This window comes from Trachinotus anak, unplaced genomic scaffold (genome assembly GCF_046630095.1).
Source record: "Trachinotus anak isolate AG129_WGS33_773 ecotype Australia unplaced genomic scaffold, CSIRO_AGI_Tana_v1 ptg000032l, whole genome shotgun sequence".
Lineage (NCBI taxonomy): Eukaryota > Metazoa > Chordata > Actinopteri > Carangiformes > Carangidae > Trachinotus > Trachinotus anak.
The window spans coordinates 12,763,221-12,784,116 of NW_027273883.1; the positions used below are offsets into that span (position 1 = coordinate 12,763,221).

A 20,896-nucleotide genomic window follows, 5' to 3' on the forward strand; every position below is an offset into this window, starting at 1 on the left:
TTATAATGTTTGTCTCTTCCTTGAGGGCTTGGTCTTCTTGGGCTACACTTGTGTTTATCATTTAGAATAGAATAAAGATGAGCTTTTGGACAGCCATGGTATTACGCTCAAAGCGAGAGCCTGGGTTTTTATATTGGTGTTAAAATTCATAGTACTTTTAATTAAAGTGTTTGCTCACTGTGGGAAATGTTGGGTTTGTCTCTACGGTATTGCAAGGTCTTGAGTTTATCTTGTGAAGTGCCTCGAGATAACGTATGAGATGATCTGGCGCTATAAATAAAGTTGAATTGAATTGAATTTAAGACAAGACTGGAGGTTAGCCATGCAGTGCCGACATTGTACAATTGTAACATCAGTGGTCCTTACAAAAGGACAGAAACAATTGTGTGTGTTGGAGATATTGGTGGAACAAGCCTATTGTAAACAGCTTCATATTTACAAGGCTGTACATACATAACATTGGTTTCTCGGTAAAACAAACACAATCAGAGAAGGAAAAAAAAAATCCCTTCAGCCTGGCTGTGATAAATGAGTGCAGATAGAAAAGCTGCCTTCAAGATTGGAAGACCTTGAGTCTGAACAGTAATCTGCTGAATAGATAGTCATTGCATAATTTTTTTTACTGCCCAATGTATGAGAGTACAACCCTTGGTGTCCACGTACACCTTCCCACCTTTGGGGAGTTAAAACTATCTCTCCTCATACACTCTCCTGCTTCAGCACGCTGCAAATAAATAAACAGTTATGTCATAATTCAGTAAAATAATTCTGCATTTTTAATCCCAATGACTATAGTTACACAATAACCATTGTGGCTTTAATAGAGTTATGTATTCAGATAAGGGATTACAAGGCAAGGGCACTAGGGAGCAGCACCTCTATTCACTGTGACTGAACAGTGGCACCAAGTGGTCAGCACTGGCTTCTGCTCCTGCTCCTGTAGCAGATTTGATCATTTATGAAATCAAAAAGTTACCTGACATTGCACAGTTGTGTATGCTGCTAACCCAGGCCTTTTACCCAATTTGATGCATTCACCTTTTTGTGCATCTAGATCGGGACACATGAACAGAAATTAAATGAAAGTGAAATTAAGACATATTCATGATTCTGACCCAATATTCCTGGTGATATGTTAGTTCCTCTTATGTTTAACCCAATGACAACAGTAAGCTTGATGAAGAACAGTAGCCTGAGATTAATAAGGGCTTAAGTGTATGGACTATCTAAAATTTTGACAAACATGTCTGTGAGCTTGATGTCAGCCTCAAGTGAGTCAGGGTGATTCTCAGAAAGCAGACCTCATTTTGGCAGAATATGGTTTGTTGGGTGGTGTCACTCATATTATTCACATCCCTCAGGTTCACTTTTCAAATGTCGTCCAAGGTCTGAATCACTGGCTGGATCCTCTTTCACTGAGCTGGTGATGCGTCTGTTTCCATATGGAAATGATGATGCTTTTTTGGAACATTAGATCAGCAGGATGGTAAAAACCTGTTTGTTCTATAGTACCAGTCAAAAGTTTGGACACACAAGTGACCAAACCTTTGTATGGTACTGTATATCAGTTCATTGTATTGTTAATAAAGAAAACAACTGGACCACATATCTCTGTGCCAGATGAAAAGCCAGTTTTGTAGATGTAATAAAGCTGAAAAGAAAAAAAGTTGTACATAGATCAGTCCACAGTGCTGTGGGTCTTTGGGAAGCAGAAATAACAGTACATTTTCATCTGGTAAAGAAAGATAAATGCATGTGCATGATGTCATATGTCAGGAAATTGTGAAAAATGAAAGCCACAAAGCCCACACTGACACGTTAACTTTGTTTTGTCTAGCCCATGGTCTAAAGCCAAGAGACATTCAGTTCACTATCACACAAGGTAAAAAAACAAAAAAAGTGAGGTGAATATTCAGTAACATGCTTAAAAAAGTCTGAAACACTTAATAGATGATCTAGATAGTTGCTTATTATTTAGATGATCAATTAATAGATTAACTGACAAATCATTTTAGATCTAGAACATACAGATGGGCAACAGAGTAGGAAGGAATGGGTCTCTAAGTGTATAATACACAGATGTGAAAACTGGTGGCTGTTGGTGTCCAAGCTGATAAACTCCATGAAAGAGTGAGATATAAACTTTTTAGTTACCTTACAAACCTGCACGTGTTTGATACTAGATGAAGTGGATGTTGTGCAGAGTACTACTTAAATATTTTATATTTTTATAATACTGAAAAGCTTAGCTTTCAAAACCCAAGTTGCATTACATTGCTAGAAGGTATCTTTTATTGACCAACATATTGTATAACATCTGCCTATCTTCTCCATCTCTACCTCTTTATCTTCCATCTCTCTACCATACCTCCATCTGCTGACCTCTATCTGTCCATCTTCTTCCTCGTGATGTCCTGTCAATAACTCCACCTGTATGACAAAGACCTGTTGCATAAGATCACAGACAGTGAGCCTGACTGCGCTCCTACATCAGCAGCGGCTTTATCCCGCCATCAGCCAGTGCAGACATACAGGTACACACTGCCGACATGTCCCATTGTCATTCAAATGTTGGGCTGATGATTGAAGTGCTTATCTCTCCTAATCGGAGCGTGTAAAGGTATTACTGCTGAGGGAGCACGTCGCCACACCAACTTTGATATGGAAAATCACATCTGTGAGCTCCCAAACAACATTATCTACAGAGAACTGGATATACCAGGTAAAACCTTCCCTGCAACCCCTCCATCTGTTGTCTTGGATTAGCTCCATGCTTATTCCCATTTTTTTTTTTTTTCAGGCTCTCAAAGACAGAGAGAGCACGCACGGTGGGGTGTGGCGGGTGTTGGAAAAGGGAGGCAAATAAAGAGCCGAACACACATCTTGTTAAAAGTAAGATTTGTAAGCTTATTATTTTGTTATCATGATCATTGTTATAACCTCTGTTATGGTTTGTTCAGTTTACAGTTTATTTTCAAGTTCATTTAAAGTCATTCCAGTCGAAGGTAAACATGATTGTAAATTGTTGTTTCCAACACTATTAAATGCTTTTGTTGTTTTGCCAGACAACAATCAGACACACTCTCGCACACATACACACATGGAAAGAGCAGAAACAAAGAGTGTTGCTCACTTGCTCATTCATTCACTCACGCACCCACATGTACACACACTGACACCAGTACACACATAGACAGACAGCATCTCATGCTAAAGCTCCTGCACACAGCCATGACGCAATTAACAGAAATGAGCTCTCCCTGACAAACACACACATTCAGATGGCAACACAAACGCACACACTGTCTTGCTCTCGTGTCTAAGTTCTTAAGTGCAACTTCTTGAAGAGTGATTTGCCCTCTTGCACAGCTCTTCAACCCTCCCCCTCCACACCAGAACCCAAACCTTTCCTACCTCACCCTCCCACCAAGAGCCATACATACACCTGGACTGGTGCACACACATTATTACGGTCTCTTACATGAGCTCAGTTTGTTTCCATAGAGAGATGCTCCTGTTAGAGCTACTACATTAATCTTTTGCTGTTTGTCCTGTCCTTACCACACAAAAGTTCTTACCACAAGAATTATTAGATAATTTGACCTGTTCTAAAGTGTTCAAATACCACCTTCTGAGGGAATTTGGTCACAGCCTGGACCAGACATATGTATCCTGTATGCAGATTCTGACAGACATTGCTTTGTTTTAACGGGTTTCCCAGCAATTTAGTATTGCACTCCCATAAAACTGGGGGCCTCACAAGGAACAGATGAAAAAATATTGATCAAAATTGGTAAACCAGAGGCCAACAAAAACTCTGAATCCTACAATTTCCATGATACAACTTGATAAAACCCATTGTTAGTCCATTCCTGCCAGGTGAATGCCCAAATTTTTCATTAGACCTCATTTGTAACTCTGATTTTCTATTATCTAAGACACAGGTCAAATCTGAGCTAACCCTAGCGGCATCATCAGGGTTATTTTCTCAGATTTGAAAAAGCTCCCTCCAGAGACACAGAGGACATCTCATACGTTTTCACTGGCTGTGAAATAATGAGTCCCTTTAAGAAAACAAAAATTTCCAAAAGTCTACAAGATAATTCAGCTGTAAATTTGAATAATCACTTGGCTAAGAGATTCACAGAGAGCAGCCCAGGTTTACATATGGCTCAACCCACCCAATATTTTTACTTTTTAAACCCCAATCAGGATAACCAATTCTACACCACAACAAAATGATAATTAAAAGAAAAAGAAAAAAAAAAAAAAAAAAAAAAAAAAAACAACCACAAGAAAATTGAGCTTCAAGTTTGTAAAAATGCTTACATCACATTTCACCTCGGCAGATTTTATAACATTGCAATTCCATTCTTTGTCTGTATTTGACATTTACATGGGTACTTGAATGTCTCAAACGCCACTGTCGGACCTGGTTGGCCAACAGTCAGCTCGAAGTCCATCATCAACATCATCTTCATTATCAATATAACCATCATCACCATCATCATTGTTATCAGCTACTATGGTAAGCCATGCCCTACTAGAGTCCATTGTTGGCAGGGTAGGGTAACCATGGTGAATAAGGTGCTAGTTGCTATGGAAACACTATTCTGAAGCAACCGACTGGTACAGTTGTTTGAATTTTGAATTGCCGAACCTCCCCACCAAAGCACTTGGTTTGTGTGTATTACTTGTTGCTTTAGTTGTGTTTTGATTTTTTTTTTTTTATTTTGCAGTTTCATACTTATAAGATGTACAGTATGTGGATGTATTTTCAGGCTGTTAGTACCATTTAAAATATTCTCACTCGCTATCAAACACTCACACATGCCACACTCAAACATGTGTTTTTCTGTCTCAGATATATACACACACACACACACACACACACACACACACAGTAACAGAAAACTGTTTACATGTTGCATCTGACAAATGAGTTTACAGAGATGAGACTGGTAGAGCAGGCTGCTACACCAACATGGACCAGCGGAGAAATTCTTTTTTGGGACTTGGCCGGGACTGGACCTGTCCTTAGATGCTTGTGTAAGTGACTGTTCTTCCTCCTTCGTCCCTCCTCCTTGCTCCTCTTCCTCTCCTCCAGACAGCTTGCAGTCGGTTGAGAGGAGGGCAGTATTGCTGAGTGTATCCATGGCTGCTCCGTAGCCACCGTGTGCTTTAGTTAACCTCGGAGATGACAGAGGACTAACCGAGTACTTCAAAGACGGCACAGAAAAGTAACAAAGCAACTTATAACATCAATAAACCCTTGCAGTTTCTGTGTCAATGGCACATCTATGTTCCCCCTCCCCAGATAATTTTTGAGTGATTGATTCATTGTTTAAATGCTCTGTATTTCTGACCCGATCCAGTCCTGTTGCCTTCTTTAGAGACCGATGGTGAACACAGGATGACACAGCAGAGTGAAGATGGCAACTAAAACACTGGTATCTGGAGTCCCAGGGTGTGTTTGTGTATGAACTATCAGCTACTTTGACCAGTCTCCTACACAGGACCAGCACAGTTCATCAGCTGGTTCCTTTTTTTCCTCTATGGACTGGGACAAGTTCCCAGCATCAAGATAACATCAACAATAACATCAACAAAAAAAAAGGCAATTTCAGTTCAATTCTGCTGAAATCTATTTGATTCAGTTCATCTGAGTTCATTTTAAGTCTTGTTGCAAGAAACTATGGCAACTAGCCCTAAGGAAGTGTTTTAGCCAATCAGATCCAGGGGAAAGTCTTCAAATGGTTTTGAATTGGGTGGGTGGATTTGATGCCTTTTCTTCTTTTTATTATGATTTCAGCCCTGTCTCTCTCCTGTTGTATAAATGCTTTGTGTGGTGTGTATGATTCAACAAGCTCAACCTATGGCCTGTTCAGACACACACACACACACACACACACACAAACAGACACACACAAATGCACACTCACACACAGTCTACCACACCTGCATCTGTGTGCACAGTCTGACTTTAATGCAATATACAGTTCAGTCTGTGTCACGAAGCGCCTGAAGGTCTTTAAACTCCACCAAAACCACACTCTCTCAAACACACAGCTGTACAGACACACACACACACACACACACACTGTGATGCTTGAAAACTCTCATTTCAAAGTCTTGCTCCTCTTGCCTTCTGCTCTATTTGTGGTATCCGAACTCTCCTCTCCTCTCCTGACTCCCCCACTTCTCTCCCACCCTCTGATACTGTACACCCTCCCAAGGCTAGTTGGCATGGTGACGCTGATGGGATGGCCGTTGCTAGGAGATGAAGAGAATGGCCAGAAGGAGCATCGTCACGGTGAGGAGAAGGCGATCCCTGGATGGGCTGCTTCCGCTGACGCTCTTCTCCAGCTTGGGAACGAAAGGGTTAAATTCATCTGGAAATACAGTGACAGAGAGGAAGAGAGGACAAAGAGGGAGAGTGATGTCTTTATTTTAATCTTTGACAATGCTAACAGAGAATTTCTCTACACTTGGAAACCTTCATTGGAAAATTTTAAAGATGCGTTTTTCTGAGCTTCTAATTGTGCTGTAATCGTGTTACACAGCAGGGCCGTTACTAAAACATGACCAAATGTGTTTCAATGAAACAGCCTGACTGAACAAAAGGCAGCACACACAGTCTCACTCCCACTGAAATGTGGTTAGTGTGCCACAAAGACAACACAACAGTAGTGCCACAGCAGACTGCAGCTGTTATTAGAGAGCTCTCATTGTTCTCATGCACTGATCTCCCAGCCACACACAGTTGCATACTTTCACATACACACTTACTGTATGCACTGTAACCCCCCCCACCCCTCCAAGTCTATCTGCATGAGCACCTGGAGATGTCCTATAAATAGTTTGTGGTTTTTTGTCGCAGGTTACGCACCGAACACTGTCGTCTAGTCGATGTACAAAAACAAGCCAGCAGACAGTTCGCTGCATGCCCACACTTATGAGACACACATGTGGCCAGACACACCCTTTGTAGTCACATGATTAATGAGACTGGAGACCAGACAGAAGCACAATTTTCTGTCTGTACAAAAGTCACGTTGATGCTGATTAGGAACTATTGTGTTTACGGTCCGATTGGGATGGAAACGAAGTGGGGCTGTTGCGGCACCATATCTAGTTCCAGAGTATTTCCAGCTGCTCTGTGGGTCAGACAGCAGAGTAATGACTGGCTGACACCTGGTTTTAGAGATGGCCTCCTCTGGTATGCTCCGCTGGCCAATCTAATGAGGTCTATGCAGCAGTGGAGCTCAGGTTAAATGCTTTGACCGCTCAGTAACTGAGCATGCGGCTGAGGGGTCAGGACACTGTGTTACTTTGGCTCTGACAGACAGAGGAATGTGGTTTTGAAGACACAAACACCAGACTGCGGAGAATCTCACACAACTGGTTCCCAAGTCCGGCTCTACTAATCGCCTCATTACACACCCACACACCCACACGTAACCCTGTCTCTCACTAACTGTCACAGATAAACACAATCATTAGCGTGCATTTTTGGTGCAATGTTTGCACAGGAGTGTGTGTGACGTACATCGTGACCCTCTGATATGTTCAGTTGTACACATGGAAGCTGTGTGTACAACTGTGTCTACGTGTGTCTATGTGTGTGTGTGTGTGTGAATGCACGCCACATTTTGGAGCAGAAAAGCAGGCATCATCTGCCTGATAATGAGGAAGCGCAGACACCTAGAGGCGCTGATGAATCTGAATGTCATGTTGACAAGAACAAGGAGACATCTTAGTCTCTGATTGTGGTCGGTCTCTGTGCGGTGTGCTTTTGTTTGTATGTGTGTGTGTGTGTGTGTGTGTAAAACAACATGAGTGTGTTTGTTTGTCAGTAGCCATTATCTTCAGTGGTTTATCTCTGAGCTAAATTGTAAAGAGATAATGTAATATAATGACCTAAAAATAGAAATCCCATACACACTGTTCAGTTCAATTCAATACAAAAGTCCTGTAATAAAGACTTCATGAAAATAATTATCTTTTATTGTTGTTGACCACTCTGTCAGAGGAGCATTGATTCAACTATGTGCTCATCTTCTGTGAAGTTATAATTTGTGGTATTCCCCGACTAGAACGCCCTCATTAAAAGGTCGTCCCAGAGAAGAAGTAGGCTGAGTACTTCTCTTTGTGGCTCGTAAATTGAGTTTCATGTATAAAATCAGTGGAGAGTCATTGTAAGACAAAGAGCAATTGTCTAAACTTGGTTAGAGAGGCATTGGGTGCCCAACCAATGACAACTAAATATAAATTGGTGAAACAATTCTGACTTAATTTCTGAGAAACTCTGCAACCTTTCAAATATCAGCTGAGACTGTTCATGGTGGAATTTTAGTTACAGCCTCTGGAAGAACAAACAGAAACAGAAGTACTCTTTGGAGGGTATAATTGATAAGCTTCAGTTGATTCTGTGATCCATTCATTTTGCTTCATGATGCAAATCAGCCAAATTGTGCAAATTCTGTCATGAAATATGGTAAGTGATGTATTGCTATACCTTTAATAAGCATGAGTGAGACCACTGATTTAATAGACATTTATCTATGGACAATACAAAAAAACAAAAATAAAAAAAGCAATGACAAACATAAACCTTTCACTGACTTAACTTTGATAACTATGATGTATGGAATCTGTGTAGTCATAATACTGCAAGACAACATACTCAGTTTAGTTTTACGAAGTATATATTTATCACTGTATCCAATATGTATCACAGGCCTTAACATGGCATCTTCTGAACTGACTGAATTAAAAAAAATAGCAGCTGTTCTTACAAGTGTGATAAAAACAGAGATGACAGAGTTCTTAACAGCTTGTGTGTGTGTTCTGCCGCTGACATCCAACCTGATGTTGCTGGCAAAGCACACCAAACACACTATCGCTTAAAGGAGTGGTAATTGCTACAATAAACCCCATTAAAGAAAAAGCTTCTGATTTCTCCACTAATGGCCGGACCTGATCGTCAGATGCGGTAACCTGAGCCAACAGGGTTGGTAAATGAGTATCCTCCCACTGAAAGCCATCAGTAATCACATAGCTGCATGGGGAGCTGCGAGCACCATTCCATCTGTGTTGTAAATGAGATCTAAATGAAATCTAATACTAGAGGCCGTATTCAGGAGGGAACCACTGTTGAGCTGTAGACACTGATTGAAAGGGGCAGTGTCCAGGAAATAAACTGTGAGCAGTGAAGGGAAGCGAGAGAAAGAGTGAGTGAGAGAGAGAGACGGGTGGTTTACGATATGAGCCTGCAACATTCAGCTTGGTTAAATATTTCCAGGCACGACAATCAGACAGATTGGAACTGAGCAGTTTGTGTGTCGACTTGTGTTTGTGTGAATGTGCTGATGTGAGCATTGAATAACAGTAATTAAAACTATGATGTGATGAGTCTAATCGGCAGTCAGGAGGACTGAGGACGAGGGAGGGGAATAGGAAACTTCTTTGTTTTCAGTTCATTTCACAGCTCCCTGCTGATTTCCTCACTTCCTCTCGCACCACTTGGGTTATCCAATTAATTTAATTGGCAACACAGCACTACAGGTGAAAATGACCCATAGGAGCTGAGGTAATTTGTGCTCTGCTATTGTGTCAGCCATTCACTAAATATTAACAGTACTGTCATGTACTCCATTTTCCTTATCTGTTCAAGTACATTGAATACAACTATTCTTCTGTAGAAATTATCTTTACTTTTCCTTATATTCTTGGATATACCTTGTAAATAGTTGTGTACTGCATGTGATTTGTGCATGTTCTTCAAGTGGATCTTTCATGTTACTGGAATGAGCATCTTTTGAATTTACTATGTGTTTACAAGTATGTGCTGCAAAGGATGGAAGGTGTAAGTGGTGAGGAAACGTGATGAGAATATATAGCAAACAAAAGTACTGGTGAACTAACTCAAATCTGTTACCACAAGGTAAAAAACCATGACCAAACAGACACAATATAAATTTTAAATAAAATTATTTCTTTTGTGTGTGTGTGTGTGTGTGTGTAGTTTACATCACTGCAATCGTATCAATACATAGAAAGAAACCCTAAAATTAATATAATTTTTTTAAAAAGAGACGTTTACAGAGGGAAAAACTCAATTTCACACATCAAAAGGTGAATAAACTGAGTTTTAGAGGCTTTCCCCTCCACTGCATTCCTACTAGTGCTCTGGGAGGAAAAATGGAGGATGGGAATTAAAGGGTGGGAGGATGAGGAGGGCATGGAGAAAGGAGATGGAGTGAGAGAGAAACAAGATGAAAGAACGATGGAGTGAAAAAAAAAAGTGAGGGAGAGGTATCTCAACAAACTCATATGACCTGCAGCCATTCGGCGCAGCCAGTGATGAGTTTTCTTATGACAGTTACAAGAACAGACTGAGTTATTACACAAGCACATGCATGCAGGCGTGCATGTGCACACACATTAACAACAACACAGCAGAACATTTTACAGGCAACCTTGGAAAAGAGTGTGAAAACTGTACAGGATGATGATTGATGCCCACATGTCTGGTTGTATAATGGATGGCAGCTAGCGAGGCCAAGCTTGCTATACATGTTGCTATTGTGCTGCTGCACTGTTGTTGCCATAACACTTAGAAGCAACCACATGATCATCTGAGAGATTATCCGAAAGTCTGTCACTTTCTGATTTACTGCTCAGCTTCTCCCTTGAACTGGTGCCATATTTCACACAGTTCCAACCCTAACAGATTTAGCATGATTCCAATGATTCCCATGAACGCACCAGTCGTGTAATCCTGACGAGAGCAACATAAGGACAAACGGTGAGCACACGCCAGGATCAAAAACTAGAGAACCACAGGAAATCCAAGCAGGCCTCTCCTTTTCTGAATGAATTTGGAGTTATATTTTGGTAAATCACCATGAAACTCTGTGTTCTGTGCTTATCCGGGTGAAAACAGCAAGTGTGAAATGAATATGCATGTAGTTGTTTAGCAGGATCAGCAGCTTGCCAAGCCAGCTGGTGCTGTGAAGTTAACTGTGCTGGAGGTTTTCTTTTGAAAACGGCACATTTCTGTTTGGTTTGGCCACTTTTGATGCTGTATGGCCGATGAACTGGTTGCTCTGCCATCACACGTTATTGATCAATCTGCTGTCAATTTTTAGAGGACATATGATATTCTATATTTTTGTTATTGTCAAAAAGTACTATGAAGAGACAAGGGTGAACTTTGCTCTAGGAATTGTGGGAGGGAGGGACACATCCTTTACTTTTCTAAATCCAGTTTTTGTCCACTGCATTTTTAAAGTTTCACAGTCACAACTACAACGACTCACTGAAATATCTCTAATCTAGAGTTTTAAGTTGATAAAAATGTGAAAGTGTTACTACACTGTGCCAACAGAGCAGAACAAAGTGGTTTGGGGACTTTTTGCCGCCTGACTTTTGCCTGTCAGGCCAGATACAGCTTGTTCTGACTATGTGATTGGTGGACATAGTTGGGGCTGGATGCAGCCTGATAGGACGCTCTGATCAACAACCTAAGACAAGACACTAAAGGACAATCCCTTCACATAACAACTGATATTTGGTAAAAGATGCAAATACTTTAATGGTCTGTATCCGTGAATCTAAATGTTATTTTCTGTAGAGTTAAGCCATTAATAATACAGAAGTGACCATTCCTAACTAATATGTTGGGCCATACCATTATAATGAGTGAATGAATAATGAAAGGCAAAAAGACCAGTTTTATCACAATGTGTCATTTACTAAGCTGATGTCTATAAATGCAGAAAATATTAATGTGCCACATGCACTGAGAGACATTTTCATTACAATAACCATGGGCACTGCAGGTTAATTAGAGTCAATCCCACGTTGACCCTCCTGTAGCTGGAAATACTCACTAGTGCACCAAATGTGTATTAATCCACTGCTGAAAACAAATGCATCATTTACTCCTGTTTAACTTTTGCTTTCAAATATGAAACTATATACAGTATTTGTGAGCAGTTTTCAAAGTTTTATATCTTCTTTGGGCTATGTGCCACAGACAGGGAAGGGAAGATAGGAAGTTGTTTTGTGAGATTTGTTGACAAAAGGACCAAAAAAATTACAATAGAATGACTATCCTTTGATTTCAATGTGGAAGCTCAAGAAGCGTGAACCATGATTTGAGACTGATATGATCTGAATGACAAACACAAGTCTGGGTCTGTTTTTGTGAATCCAGGCAGGACGGATAGATGTGTTCCACATTTACTCAACTACATGTATGTATAAGTTGAAGTGGCTGTGTGTATGACTCACCGATATCTTCAATTTTTAGGCCTGGTCTAAGTGTGTAGTCTGGTTCTGTAGGCTCTGGCTCATCATCCACGTCAGAGGCTAAGGGAGGGAGAGAGTGAGAGAGAAGAAATCGAATGAGACAGGAAAAAGAGGGAGAGGGAGAGTGAGGGAGCAGGGGTTAAACCATTTCTCCGACCCAAAGGATTTTAATTACATCCAACTTGACATCTTGAGAGAAACATGCGAAAGAGCGGCAAGGCAAGGGTGTACGGGTTAAAAAAAGATCCCCCGGAGCAGACAGACTGACAAGCCAAAACATCACCAGCAGGCCTGAGAGAGAGAGAAAGAAAATGAGTAAGCAAGTGAGACAGAGGGAGAGAGGGAGAGAGAGAGAGAGAGAGAAAGAGTTAGAGAGAGAGAGAGAGGGGCGAAGGTGAGGGCAGGAAGATCAAACTGAAGAAGGCAGTGTGTGAAAAGGGATGGAGAGCGATGGAGTCGGGAGGTGGGGGTGAAGGAGGGAGGGGAGGTTAATACTACAGGGCTGTGGAAGTTAAAAGGACCGGACAGGCCAGGGATCAAAGTCTGTGTGTATGTGTGTGTGAATGTGTGTGTGTGTGTGTGTGAGTGGGTGAGAGAGGGTCGAGAGATTGAAGGACGGCAGCAGCGTGAGTGAGAGAGGTTAACACTATATATACATAGCCACCCACTGACCGCACACAGAAATAAATGGATTCTGACAGGGAGCGAGAGAGGAGGGGTGGAAGGGGAGGACAGAGGGAGTAAAGGAGAGGAAGGAGGTGGAGGGATGAGGGCCTTCAAAGCTGGAGCTGCTCCTCTCTGCTGCTACAGAAGGACAGAGGAAGAGAGCGAAGAGAGGGACAGAAAAGAGAGAGAGGGAAAGAAAAAGGGGAGCAAAGGGGGGTTTTGTGCTGTGAGCGAAAATGCTGCAGGGGAAACTCAGCAGGAGTATTAATAGCTCTGCCTCCTTTAGACTGTATTTAGACTGTATATGCATCTGTATGCAGCCAGTGTGTGTGTATGTGTGTGTGTGTGTGTGTGTGTGTGTGTGTGAGTAATAAGTGTGTGTGAGTGGTGGTGGTTGGAGCCTGGTGCCTGCAGAATGGGTAGATCAGCCAGATGGGTGCAGGTACTGTCTGCAAACAGGTCCAAGCATTGCATTACAATACACACACACACACACACACACACACACACACACACACACACACACACAAAGTGAGAGACTTACCTGTGGAGCAGCAGACGTACACTCGTAGTCTCAGACAGCTGCGGCCGTGGTGATGGGTGGGCGTGGCTGAGAAACAAAGTGCACAACTGATCAGCATGGTGCAAGCCTGAATTCGTGCGCTCACAGTTGGACACAACTAACTCTAACTGCTTAACTGCAATTCACCAAATGCTGTGGATAGTTTCAAGTGCAGAATGTCGGCTGTAAAACTGCAGTGGGTTAAAAATGTTTAGATGACATTCTTATCTCAACAACACAAATGTTGTCTTGAGTAGCTGTTTTCCACACAGCGTAATTCAGTCAAATAGACAATCTTTTTTATCTGCATACTGAATCATACATATCATATATACAATAGCGTCCCAGCACTTGAGTTTTGAAGCGATGCTCATATCGATGTTGAGGAGTTTTAAGATCTGAGATATGGTGCAGACAGAAACGTTCTGAAACATGAGATCATATGAACTCTTAAATTACAGAGTGGCATATTTTACAGTAGAGAAATCCACTCAGAGCAACACACACTCTTTTAAATGACCTCAGACCTAGTTTGGTATTTATCAGCTAACATGGAATACAGACTGATGTCTCAGTCTAACTCTTATATATAATCACCTGAGGAGCTTATTTCTCTGGCTCTACGAACATAACTGAAAAAAACAAGGTTTAGTAAAGATCCAACCCGAAAGCCTGTCTTTGTAGTGACGCACGGGGCAGCTTTCTGATTTCGCTGCTGCAGAACAAAACAACTTTCTTGAGACGTCTCCCATCAAGTAATGTAGGTTAAATGAGTACAGCACTCATCATGCAGCCATTTAACACACGAGACATTTATCTTTAGCCTGAAATACTTGTTTTCAAATTGTTTTATGACAAGCTAAAAGTTCATCATTTTGACAGTGTCATATTAGCACAAGGTGTTGCGAGTTAATTTGATTAGCAATCAACAAAATAGATGAGCCTGCCTGACTGCAGCGTGATATGATTAGATGTGAAGCGGCAATTTGTTATCCAGAAATTACCTGAGGACAAACTTCGACTAATCCAAACTGAGGATTCATCAAATCCATTTAACAATAATAAAAAAAAAAAAAACATTTAATCTGCAGGAGTGTCTGTCAGATTCTAGCTCTAGTCTCACTGACTTCCTCCTGCAAGAATAACAACTATTTATCCTCCTTTGTGTTTATATTCTGGTGACATACAGTACACTACAACATGATATCGATACGTATTGACATGATGTTGGACACTGGTTCCACTCACAGATGTAGTAGTACTCCTGTCCGACGTGGAACTCGTAGCCCAGTGAGAAGGCGCTGTAGCGCTGGAACTTCTCGGAGAACTTGATGGGTGCGTGGGGGGCGTGAGGCCGGTTACACTCCCACCTCTTGAAGCCCAGCTGGGGGTCGCAGTTCCTGTAACCACGGTAACTGACCATGTAGAGGACATACTGCTCTCCGGTGCCAACCATGCGTTGGCTGTCGTTGTAATGAGGGCAGTAGATGTCCAGGTAGTCGTTGACGTTCACCTGCATTGTGTAGCCTTCCCTGCGCAGACTGCAAACACACACAGGAGGCAAGAATTAATACAATTACAGAATAGTACAACGCACAAAACACATCCTAACTTTTCCACTGACGCAACACACGCACACACACGCACACAGAGACACACACACACATGCACACACACATATGCACTTCAGCTGCATTTTTGTTGTTTTGCCATAGTTTGCATAAAGTTCCACATTTAGCACGAATGCTGTTAACTGGCACTAATTCCAATTACGTATGCACCATTTTAAGACACACACATTTTTGGCATTAACACAACACTCACTGTCACACACACATCACTGCAAAGAGAGCTCAGCATCTCAGATTGTTGTATGGTATGTTGTGTTTCAGATGCTTTACTTGCTTGAACATTTCACCCAAGGGTCAAACAGATCTTAGAAAAATCCATCCAGTTATTAATAACACAAAGCAGGTGAGTGTGTGTGTGTGTGTGTGTGTGTGTGTGTGTGTGTATTTGAGGCTGCAGGGCTGCTGCATGCAGAGAATGCGGAGCTGGCTCTTCAGTATGGACTCAAGGCCCCAGGGCCACAGCTCCTTCTCCTGGTGTCAGCGTAGCGCTGTCCCCTAACCCCAGTGCTCGTACATCAACCTGAGCACAACGTTGCGCTCACGTCAGCCGTCAATGTCGTGGCCACGCCCCCCCCCCCCCCCCCCCCAACGCTCATATATCAGCGTCAACCCTAAAAAAGACTCGGCTTGACAGGAAGATAAGGTCTGATTCTGTGTGTGTGTAGATGTGTGTGTAGTTTGTGTGACAAAGTGAAATAGATTCTTTCCTGACATCCAAAAGCCCTCTTTTTCTCCCCATCACAGACACGGGCCCATATCTGTGTGACAGAGACAGGTTGCAGTTGTAAATCATACACACGTCGATGAGCATGTGCACGCCGACACACACACACACACACACACACACACACACACACACACACACACACACACACACACACACACACACACACACACACACACTTGGATGTTCAAGTGGTGACACCATAAAATCACAAGGGGGCAGCAGTGTGTCATCCTCAGCCTGATGCTTCCTCTCTCCCTCTTTGCCAGTTCTAGGTCATGTCTCCAGGGAGATTATTATTCAATTATTAAATGAAGATCGAAACACTGCTCCCAATGTCTCCCTCTCTCCATCATTTCTTACCGTGCTCTTCAAATCCTTCCTGAATTTGTCTTTTTCTCCCTGCTCTCCATTTCTCTCCTCCCTTTCTTTCAGAGCAACATGAAGGCAAGATGAATTGCTCGACATCTCTCTCCTCTCCTCTCCTCTCCTTTCCTCTCCTTTTCTCTCATTACATCATTTACTAGCCTGCAGAAGAGATTTACTTCTTGTGGTATCAGTGGTAGAAAAAAAAAGCGTAAAATGCTTCAAGGGAACTATATTTATAGTGAATGCAAAAAAAAAAAAAAAAAGAGAGAGGGAGATATGGGGAGTGAGAGAGAAAGAACATGAGTGAGGGATGAGTTTGGTTCCACCAGGGAGGCGTGAATGCAAATTGAGTAAAAGAGCAGTGAGAGCCAGAACGGAGCAGACAGAAAAAAAAAAGGAGGCGGTTGGAGAGTTTTACGCTACCAAAGAAAAGCACGTTCTCCGAGATGAAGGGATAATGGGAGAAAAGAAAGAGAGAAAAATGAGGGGGAGGGCAGCTCGGAGCATCTTGAGTAATCTGAAAGCAAATCACTTCTCAAAGATAAAAGCTGGCTTTAGGATTCCCACTGTGTATGTGTGTCTATTTGTATGTCTATGTGTGCACCTGCTTTAGTTTGTGTGTGTGAACAAGCATCTCTATGTGTCACATCAAAGCATACCACCTTAAGCTGCCAACCTTTTATATCTGATAGTGTGACATATTTAAGCTGAGTGTCTCTGACGAAAAATCGCACATACAAACAAACACTAAACACACACACAAAAAAAGCAATGATGACCAAAAGAAATCTGACTTAACAGTAAATTCACTACCATGTAAGAAAGTGGCATCAGAATCCTTTGTGTGCAATGTTGCAATAATCTATCTGAGACCACAATATGTTTTAGTGGATAATCAGAAAATCAGATGTGGCCTATTGCAGAGTGAGTAAAACCATTGTTTTTAATCTTTTACCTCTGCAGTCTCATTTGTACGTGACAATGACTTTGCATTAGCAGGAAGTTGCATCAAACAAAACGCTCCTTAATTGCCCCTAAGTTGCATCAACAGCTTTGCACTACACCATGTACAGAGCTTTGTGCAGGTAATAAATCTGCGTTTGAGACAAGCCATCAGCATCAGCACTGGGCTGGGCTGTTATTTTGGCATCGTGGCCACACTGCTGTTGGTCATGTGACGTCCTCTGGCCCACAAAAACTCTTTTCCTTACACAAGTAGAAAGACAACGCTGGCTGCAAACTGTGGCTCTGGCTGTAAGTGAGGTTTTGTGTTACAAGTCATGATTTTCCTCTGTGCCAGTCGGCCAAGTTCTGTGTTTTTACCGAATTGCATTGTGCTGTGAGTGACCAGAAAAATAGAAAACTGTACAGTGTGATGCAATCCAATACAACAGCTCAGTACAAACTATGTGAAACGTACAGTAACTGTTGCACCCATCGCTGGTACCCAGTCTGTAGCAACACAAGACACAACAATATAATTAAAATGAGGCATGCTGGTGTATATAACCCAGTGTGGAGGTCTCAGTGTAAGTGAAACCTCGACAAGGCAGAAGAAAACGTGAGATGGATCCCTGTTTGCACTGTAAATTTAGACTGTCGCTGTCACTGTGTCAGAGAGGTGATGATTCTGCTTCTCTGTAATTCTGAGGCTGTTGTTTTGGTTTTTCTTCTCCTTGGCTGCATAATCTGGTGAGGTGTTTCTGAAATTTTATCGCCTGCAGTGCACATGTCAATAAGTTTGAGAAATTATGCAGTCCCATTCAACAACACCACAGTCACAAAATGTACCAGAAAATTTGGTCAAGTACATTTTTTCATCAATGTTATATCTATTGCATCGACACTGCATTGGATTCATTGTTGAGGTTTTTTTTTGTTTCTGGTCACTTGGTGTTTTTATCAATACAATTTTATCCAAAAATGAATCTGCTCGAACAATTAAATAGACACAGCAAAAGGAAAAATTCTGAATTAGTTTAAAACAATCGAATGAAAGTTCCATGAACTGACCGCACTGTGACTTCAATTTTAGTGTTTATGCTCATCATTTAAGTGAAGCAGTTGGATATAAACTGTCTGTTGGGAATGTGCCTCTTTATTTTGTGCAAAGTAGATGTGACAGCTCCACACTGACACAATCACATTACTCCTTCAGTCTGCTTCGAGACAAAAGAGAATGCAATAAATATTTTAATTTTAAGAAGGTTTCCCAGAGAATTGTGAGTAAAAATACATTCTGACTGAGGAAGGCCCTTTTCTGGAGGCTTTTTTTTATTCCTCCTTTGTGATATTGGAGTTTATTGAATAGTAATGCTTCCTGAAAACTCTAAATAAAGAGAGGTGGAGAGACACAAAGGTGGAGGAGTTTATGAGATGTCATAATGTGTTGCTGTCCCCTGCTCTCTTTTGATGTCTCCCCTTCCTTTTGTGTTGGATCACCACTAATTTCCTCTTTTAAAAGTGATACCTGGCTTCTTGAATCTGTTGGCAGCGAGAGCCCCGAGATGGAGCGGGACGTTATATTAACGGCACGACCCGGAGGAGCCGAGCAGCGGCTTCCAAGAGCAGAAGAACGCTTATATATAGAACCATCAGAGGCATGGAGCGATGGAGAGAAAGATGGGAGGCTTTATAGGATGAGACGAGGGGTAGTCGGGGTTAAAAGCTGCAGAGTCTGGCCACCAGGGAGCGGAGGGTGATAGCGGGAGGGAGCGAGAAGAAGCAACAGCTAAGAGCAAGATCAAAGTGGGCCTGGATCAATGTCACTACTGTAAAATCACATCAGAGAGTGTGAGAGGGAGGGAGGGAGAGAGACACAGAGAGAGTATGTTGCCTATATAAACGCAACATAATGCCACAGAGTTACCCCCTGCCTCACTATTATCTGCCTGGCCTGTTGGAGCACCATATAAATAAAACACTTTGACAGTGACAGCAATCATTTCTCTTTGTTCTCTGTTGGTAGGATGGTAGATTTTGGAAGGAAGGGGGTGAGGGTCGGGTGGGGCACTTTCGGTGACTGTAAGCTCAAAAGATTGCAGCCAGTGAGTGTAGCTTTCCCCTCCTCATAGCATAGCATGATGCTTCACTGAATATGTAGCACATTGGTCAATATGGCACTTTATTATAAACATGGTAACTTGATTGCAGACAATTTCTCTTGTGTGCCCAGAGCCATCTCCAGCACTATGCTGTGCCGCCAGTCTGCGATTCTGAGTAAAAAAAATGTTTGAATTGTCTAAGTGAGATTTTTCTACATCAGGGGGCAGGTGTGAGTGCACACCAGTGCTAAATATTCTCAGGTGGGAAATGTTACTTATTAAAGCACATTTTGCACATGGCTTATTAAACCCTCTTGTCATGACGGGTCAGCAAATGTAGAAGAATGCCCCTTAATAGCAACATTTTTAAATAATCTCATCAGTGACCTTGCAAATTGCCATGGAAACCAGGAGAGGAAAGGCATAAGGAAGCACGAGGGAGACTTGAGGAGGCTCAGCTCAGCACCCCGAGGTCCAGTTAGCAAAGTGGCGAACCACTTAAAGCCTAAATGAGAAGTTTGAGCTTTGAACAACTTTTAATAAAAAGCAGTTAATTGTTTTATTACTAATAGGCCTTTTGATGATGAGATGATAGTTAAAATAAATGATGGCTGAGTTCCATTTAGCTGCTGCGTCCTCAATCACTGTCATGTCTTACTGGGAAACTTGAATGGAACAAAGCCACTGCAGATGTTATTAGTGCTATTTCTGCTGTGACAAGTCACAATGTCGGCTGTTACCACCAAAAACTATCAAAAGCGGAAGTAGTTCTAATTTCCAATTTTGTCAAATAATTGAAAAAACAATCACCGAAATGCTAGCAGGTGCATCAATTTGATTAAAATTATAAAATACCCACACTCTGACTTATCACTTATGTATTTAGTGTGACATTTTTACACATGTCTTCTTTACCTTTAGTCTCCTTCTAGGTTTTTTACAATTTGATGTTATTGATTACAGATTATATTTTTAAAAAGGACCATTTTGCTAAATTTAATGCATCAGCATCTAAATTTTTCTCTGATGAGAAATGAAGCCAGCCAGGGGTAATTCAGGTGTCCAAGTTTTTGTGGTCTTTCTAACTACTAAGTCCTCAGTGATCAAAAGTAGAAGACCGCGGGTGGCTGATTGCGTTGCAAGGGTGTAAGTGTCGCTGACTGTGGGAGCATCTGCAGACTGCCAGAAAAACATGCATGCCAAGAGAAATCAAGGTTAAAGAAAATCAAAGGAGACACTTGTGATGGGCACAAGGTTGGGCTGGATTAAAACTTGTCCAGCAGTGTCACAAATGATTGCCAATCAGGACTTAAAAGCCACTCTCCCTCCTGAGGCCAGAATTCTTAATCCCATCTCACTTCGCTACAGAGATGCTAACATTGTTGCGGGAGGACTCCAATCAGCCAGCGGAGCGGGAGTTATAATTGAATGGCTCCCCCATTGAATGGAGACTCGCAGAGATCTGTAGCATCAGCGAGGCCCTCATCAAACACAGACAGGAGTCCTTCCTGCTGTATCCTCCTGTATCCTCCCTTCCCTCTCTGCTCTGACTTTCTTTCTTTGCCTCTGTTTGTTCTCTTGT

General features: G+C 41.9%; 1 protein-coding gene across 2 annotated transcripts in view; it reads right to left on the reverse strand.

The window, feature by feature from the left end:
• Positions 1–823: 823 nt before the first annotated feature.
• The window catches only part of efna3b (ephrin-A3b), a 58,911-nt gene continuing 38,838 nt past the window's right edge, over positions 824–20,896 (reverse strand). For both annotated transcript variants that reach the window (XM_071470050.1, XM_071470051.1), the window contains 4 exons: positions 14,795–15,087; positions 13,529–13,594; positions 12,301–12,378; positions 824–6,392 (listed from right to left, as the gene is read on the reverse strand). In XM_071470050.1, coding sequence (XP_071326151.1) covers positions 6,274–6,392; positions 12,301–12,378; positions 13,529–13,594; positions 14,795–15,087 — 556 coding nt within the window. In that variant the 3' untranslated portion in view covers positions 824–6,273. The remainder of the gene's footprint in view (positions 6,393–12,300; positions 12,379–13,528; positions 13,595–14,794; positions 15,088–20,896) is intronic.